This window comes from Anarrhichthys ocellatus, unplaced genomic scaffold, assembly GCF_004355925.1.
Source record: "Anarrhichthys ocellatus isolate YVR2014 unplaced genomic scaffold, GSC_Weel_1.0 scaffold3259, whole genome shotgun sequence".
NCBI classification, from domain to species: Eukaryota; Metazoa; Chordata; class Actinopteri; order Perciformes; family Anarhichadidae; genus Anarrhichthys; species Anarrhichthys ocellatus.
Window position 1 is genome coordinate 1 of NW_022283233.1, and position 5978 is coordinate 5978.

Consider the following 5978-nt stretch of genomic DNA (forward strand, 5'->3'; position numbering starts at 1 on the left):
CTGGTGTGGATTATACTGGACTGAACTGAACAATGAACTGGTGTGGACCGATTTCTGTGTGGAAGTGAGGTCTCAGATTAAACTGACCGATGAAGACGAAGATCTGGTGGTGAGAATATCTGAGCAGCATGGACACTGATAGAGTCTGAAAAAGACAAAACATGAGTTAGATATTTCTGCTTTCCTTTAAATCTTCCTCTTTATTCTAAAACACCACCTCACACTGCCATGGAAGATGTTAATATGAAAGTCTAACCTTTGACTTAAGTATTTAAAACTGTCAGACATCACCGCGATAACTTATTCACTTACGAATATGACCATGATGACGAAGGCGGCCAGGTAGGATGTTCTGGCCATCCACATGCTGACAAAGCGGTAATGTTCTCCAGACACCACATTTCTCAGGAACCCTGCAGAGAACCACACTGTGCCATCAACAACCTGCTGATGACTCAGTTTCTAACTCACTGAACTACACACACCAGGTTACTGATTACTTATTAGATAATCGCTGGTCTCTTATGGAAATGAGGGACAAGCGGGACTCCGGTTCTGCAATCAGAGTAGGGGACAAGCGGGACTCCGGTTCTGCAATCAGAGTAGGGGACAAGCGGGACTCCGGTTCTGCAATCAGAGTAGGGGACTAGAGGAAATTAGGTTCTGATGGCTCAGGTTCATAGTCAGGGCTGGCTCAGGTTCATAGTCAGGGCTGGCTCAGGTTCATAGTCAGGGCTGGCTCAGGTTCATAGTCAGGGCTGGCTCAGGTTCATAGTTATTTCTAAAGCTGAGAAATAGAAGCGGAACATGGGTTTGGTAATGAGGAGATGGATCTAAGGATCTGTAATTGAAGTCGGGGGTTTGAGAAACAGAATTGGTATTGAAACTGGATTTGTTAAGACACAACATCAAAATATTTTGGAACAAACAGGTGATGTCTCGCTACCTTTGTTCTCCTCGTTTTCTGCGAGCGCCTTCACGCTGGACATCAGGATGTCATCGTAACCCAAAAACTCGTCCAGCAGGAAGCGACTGAAGCCGTCACCGAAACACTCGTCCTTCATGGGATCTGAACAGGTGAACAAGTTTCATCAAAGGTGTGAGAGTCACGTGACTGTGAGGCAGACAGGTGTTCAGTGTTCTCTTCTCATTTATCTATTTTGTGCCTCCTCGTCTCCTCCCTCCTTGATCTCAGCGCTCCACCTTGAAGGACGTCCCAATTCTAACATGCATCTCTAGGAGCTAGGAGGCTTCTGGAGGAGCTATAAGTAAGGAAACACTGGTGCATCCTTTAGGGAAGTCTTTCAACACCCGTGAGGAATAAATGAGTGGTGATACACAGCTGAATAATCTGAAACCATAACAGGACTCTACATGCAACTATTCCTTTTGTTCTCAAAAGTTATATATATTTAAGATGATCAAACTTTCTGTCCTTTACAGTTTGTGTAGCTCACTCTGTTCTAACTGCATTCATTAATGACATTTTCACCGGAGATTAATTATGTTGTTATCTTGATCGTAGCTACATTAAATTCACCTGCTATTGTGAATTGAATTAATATTAAATATACTGTATATATATCGTCTCTTCCTCGCCTCCTCCGCTCTCATCTCCTGTGGCCTGGACTAAAATGCGAGGAGAGAAGGTGAGGAAAGGAATCAAGGATATACAAACTGGGAAATGACAAAAGCCTTCAGTGTCTTACCCAAAGTAACGACCATGACAGGGATGTTGAGTCTCTGTCTGGTGGTCTGAGACAAACGCAGGAAGCCGTACTCCAGAGAATACTCCACGATGTACTCCTCCTGAGGCCACACTAAGGCGACAAGAACATGACTACTTTTAGGACACCAACAGACATGACACTACAGTATCTGAGGAGGTTCATCTTCATAATGAGCTCTTCCTCTTGTTCTGGTTTACAGTCACTGAGACTGCTACCACCTTCTGGGGTTAAGGAGAATCTCAGATCTCCACAGGTGGAGGAGGAAGAAATGAGGAAAGAGGGAGGTGGAGAGGAGGGAGGAAAAGGAGGAGGAGGGGGGGGAGAGGAAGAGGTGTAGAGGAGGTAGAAGGAAGGAGGAGAAGGGACAGGGAGGAGGAATGAGGAGGAGAGAGGAAGAGCGGGAGGAAGAGGAGGAGGGTTTACCTGCTCTGGTCATCATCTCCAGCTCAGACACTGAGTCCTTCAGCGGCTGCATACCTTTAGTGGCCTGGCTGAAGGAGACGTCCTGGCTGTCGTTCACTCCTGCTCCTCCTCTTCCAACACCTCCTCCAATCAGAGATGGCTTCAGACGAGGCTCAATGTCAAGCTTAAACTGCAGGAGAAAACAGAGTAGAACTAGTTCTTTCTGTAAAAGAACGAATCTGAAAACTAGGGGGACTACTCTGAAAACTACGGGGACTACTCTGAAAACTACGGGGACTATCTGCTCACCTGCACTGAGCTGTTGTCAAACATCTCCAGGGTCATCTCCTCCTCGTCGTCTTCCTCCTCCTGCAGTGCTGCCAGGCTGAGCCCCACCACTCCTCTCGGTCCTCCTCCTCCCTCCTCAGCCTCCAGCTCCTCCTGGAGGCCCGTGGAGTCGTAGTACTGCAGGAAGACCGGGGCTCGGCTGGAGTTCCTCTGGATCTCCACCCGCAGGATGCCGTCCCGAGGCCAGCGCTCCCTCACCACCTCCAGACAGTTGATGGGCGAGCGAGAGAAGGCGATGTGAATGTAGGCGAGGATGAAGAGGACGAAGAGCGCCTGAGCAAGAGCACATAGGAGTAAATAAGATAACGCCTCCACTAACATGATGTTAGGCTGATAGTCAGTGGAGCTCATTTAACTTTCACACATCAAAAACATTCTCATCATAGCTGCTATTGATGCCTTTATTTGATGATCGCGCTGAAGTCAGTTTGATAATCTCAGGCTTAAGCAGGCAGCAACCTCTGGTTCTTTAAAGTGAAGTCAAAGCTTCATGTGTTAAAGCTGCATTCTCTCTACTGTCCATCGGGGGGCGACTCCTCTGGTTGTATAGAAGTCTATGAGAAAATGATTCTACTTCTCTCTTGATTTATTACCAGTCTGCATCATGACCCAGCAGTCTGTTGCATCACTGTTTTCTGAGTAAAGCCTGGAGGGGTGACTGCTGTTAATCTGGTGGATTTACACAATCTCTGGACTTCCCCACCAGACTCCATTCAAAATCCTGTCATTTTAATCTGCAGGAATGATCCTGCAGATTAGACAGCTTCTTAAAGGAACATTCTGTTGTTGTTTTCCAGGCATATTTGTTTATGTTGTCCAGAGGACACTGGATGGACTATAAGTTTCAACTTGACTTACATGAGATGCTGCTGTTAACAGAGGATGACAAACGTTAAGGTTTCATGAACCCCATCCTGACTCAGTAACCCTGTGTTATATCTTTACTAGAGATGCACCAATCTGACTGCTGACCAACCAATCAGTGTCAGATATCAGATTATTTGCAGGTCACATTTCCACATCTGTGCCGCTGCTCGATAGTTTAACATCTTGAGATATTATGAAATGTGATTTAGGAGACGAGCACTTCTCCTTGTCCTTAACGTGTTGCAGCTGGTTAGCGGTCTAAAGTGATATTAAAAAGTTTGCTATAACGTTAGAGTAGATAACATGAAAACAAAATGTGTGGTTAGAACTCAGCTGGTCCGTTAGCTGCTAGCTAACGTGAGTGTTCTTCAGCGTGAGTGAAGGAGACAGAAAGCTCAAAAAGAAATTCATGGAGAAACCTTAAAAATACTTGTGACAACTAAGTTAAATCAGACTTATATATTATATTGTAATTCATTCCCATCATGCTGCTCACAGTAATCAGAGTCCTGCTGGTAACTAAGCTAACGGCTAACATAACGGAGGTTGCATTGACTTGTATTATGATGCTACACCTTGTGTTATATATCTAACTCTATATAACAGACGTTTCACACCTTGTGTTATATATCTAACTCTATATACATACCTGCAAACTCATGAGAGGTGAAATAGGTGACAAGCCCGAAACCCTATCGGGGGGGGGGGTGCTCCGAGAATTTTATTTTAAATATGAGCTTTAAAATGTAGCATTCTGGTGTACTCTGAGAAGAAAATTAAGTGATAAGACATTTACTTTAAGCAAAAAGCGAATGTGTTATTCATTATTAATCACTATTTCAGCTCTATTATTAATATTAACCTTTATTTAGACAAAATCCATTGAGACCGAGGTCTCATTTTGGTCAAATGAACACAAAGATAGCAAGAGTAGCGAGAACCATCGCCTGTACAAAATAAAGTGATTAGTTTTCATTGAACCCTGTTACTGTACGGCTTCATATTAACTTCTACTGTTACTCTAAAGCTGTTAGAATTGTGGCCCATCTTATATTTGCAATTAATATGCATTCAACCCAGTTCAATTATTTAAATGAAAATGATAATCTACTCTGGCTAAAGTAGTTTATCAAGAGTAAAATAATAGCTGTGATCTACACACCTCTGCATTAGCAACCTGCTGAAATGAAGGTACAGGCACCTTAACCCTCTCATTACTTCAGGGTCCTTGGGAGCAACGTCGGACTGTTGGGACTGTACACTGACTGTGGTCATCACAGTGAACAGTGTGTCAGTGTGATGAGAGGGCATGTGAGCCCTTGTTGCTGTAGTTCATCTCCTTGGAGCAGAGGCTGCATTTAGCATAGCCTGCCTTATCAATGTATTTAAAACACTGACAGCAGGAAGCTGTACTCGCGTCTGTTTAGACCTCCACCTTTATCCAGGCCCAGCTCCACTCACAGCTCAGCCCTGCGTCAAACTAGCCTCCTCTTCCTGGAGCTCTTTGACCACATGATCTCATCAGTATCTGGACCTCATGTTTCGTGGTCATAAAAGTTATTCTGACCACGAAATCATCCTCATTCTACTTAGAGTTAAAAAAACAACAACTTGCAACCAGATGCGCCGGTGTTCCGGTTTAACGTTAACGAGTGACCGCGTGAACTGAACCGGAACACGGGGGGCTGCATGTTTCATCACGTTACATTTTTTCCTTCTAAATCGTGATAATGACGAATGTTAACAGTCGACAAAGTTCCGCATGCAGTGGACGTTAACTTAACACAGCGAGTCTGAACTGTAACGGAACATAACGTAACTTAAACTTTAACGAAGGGAAATGAAGACACTGTAGACATCTGAAAGCTGATTGGCCAAGACTCGACACATCAAAGATGTTCTATTGTGAAGATCACGACATCACCTTTTCTCCTCGTCTCACTCCAATCTGAGAAACGCTGGCTGGCCAGTTGACCCCCCCCGAAAAAAAACTCTACGGATCTACACGATTCACGTGGATGATATATTTTTGATTCAAAACGGTGAATTTCACCGAACAGTGACAAGTTTGCAGATATGTATATAAGAGAGGTTTCACACCTTGAGCAAGACGAAGAACTCAAAGACCCTCCTGAAGGACAGAGGGAACAGTCGGGCGTATGTGACGGCCATCTTGAAGAAGAGGGCGTGAAAGAGGCGGTCACGGACGTTGATGAGGGGGTTCTGGTTGATGTTGGGGTTTCGAATCCTGTTGGGTCCCATGTTGTTGTTGTTGTTCAGAGGGACGTTGTTGTTGTTGGCCTGGTTGTCAGACATGATCTCTGTCTCTGGATTATTCAGCTCACTGCATAAACTAACAGCTGATTCTAGGTCAGCATGGCTGCTGACAGGTGTCCTCGGAGTGAAGGTAGAACGTTGACCTCAGATCAAGAGAAGAAGTTCTCCACAGAGTTCACACCAAGCTGAGAGCTGATGGACTCGACTTCTTTACACAGATGGCACTGAAAATAATTCAATAAACACTGATTATTACACTGAAAATGTCAGATATTAAGTTACAAAAATACTTAATGTAAAAATATTACAGTGAATAAAGGCAGTAGACTTCAGTGAATAAAGGCAGTAGACTTC

The 5978-nt window shown here is 44.3% G+C and overlaps 1 protein-coding gene across 2 annotated transcripts; it reads right to left on the reverse strand.

Annotated features, from left to right (window-relative positions):
• Window positions 1-6: 6 nt before the first annotated feature.
• On the reverse strand, window positions 7-5953 carry tmem259 (transmembrane protein 259). 2 transcript variants are annotated; one of them, XM_031840760.1, is made up of 7 exons: window positions 5448-5953; window positions 2442-2753; window positions 2208-2322; window positions 1710-1820; window positions 947-1069; window positions 313-413; window positions 7-145 (listed from the first exon to the last, which is right to left on the reverse strand). In XM_031840760.1, the coding sequence occupies exons 1-7, from the start codon at window positions 5661-5663 to the stop codon at window positions 11-13; spliced, it is 1113 nt and encodes a 370-aa protein (XP_031696620.1). In that variant the 5' UTR covers window positions 5664-5953; the 3' UTR covers window positions 7-10. The 2 variants fall into 2 exon arrangements, with proteins under 2 accessions (XP_031696620.1, XP_031696619.1); XM_031840759.1 differs by having other exon boundaries at window positions 2154-2322.
• Window positions 5954-5978: the final 25 nt, after the last annotated feature.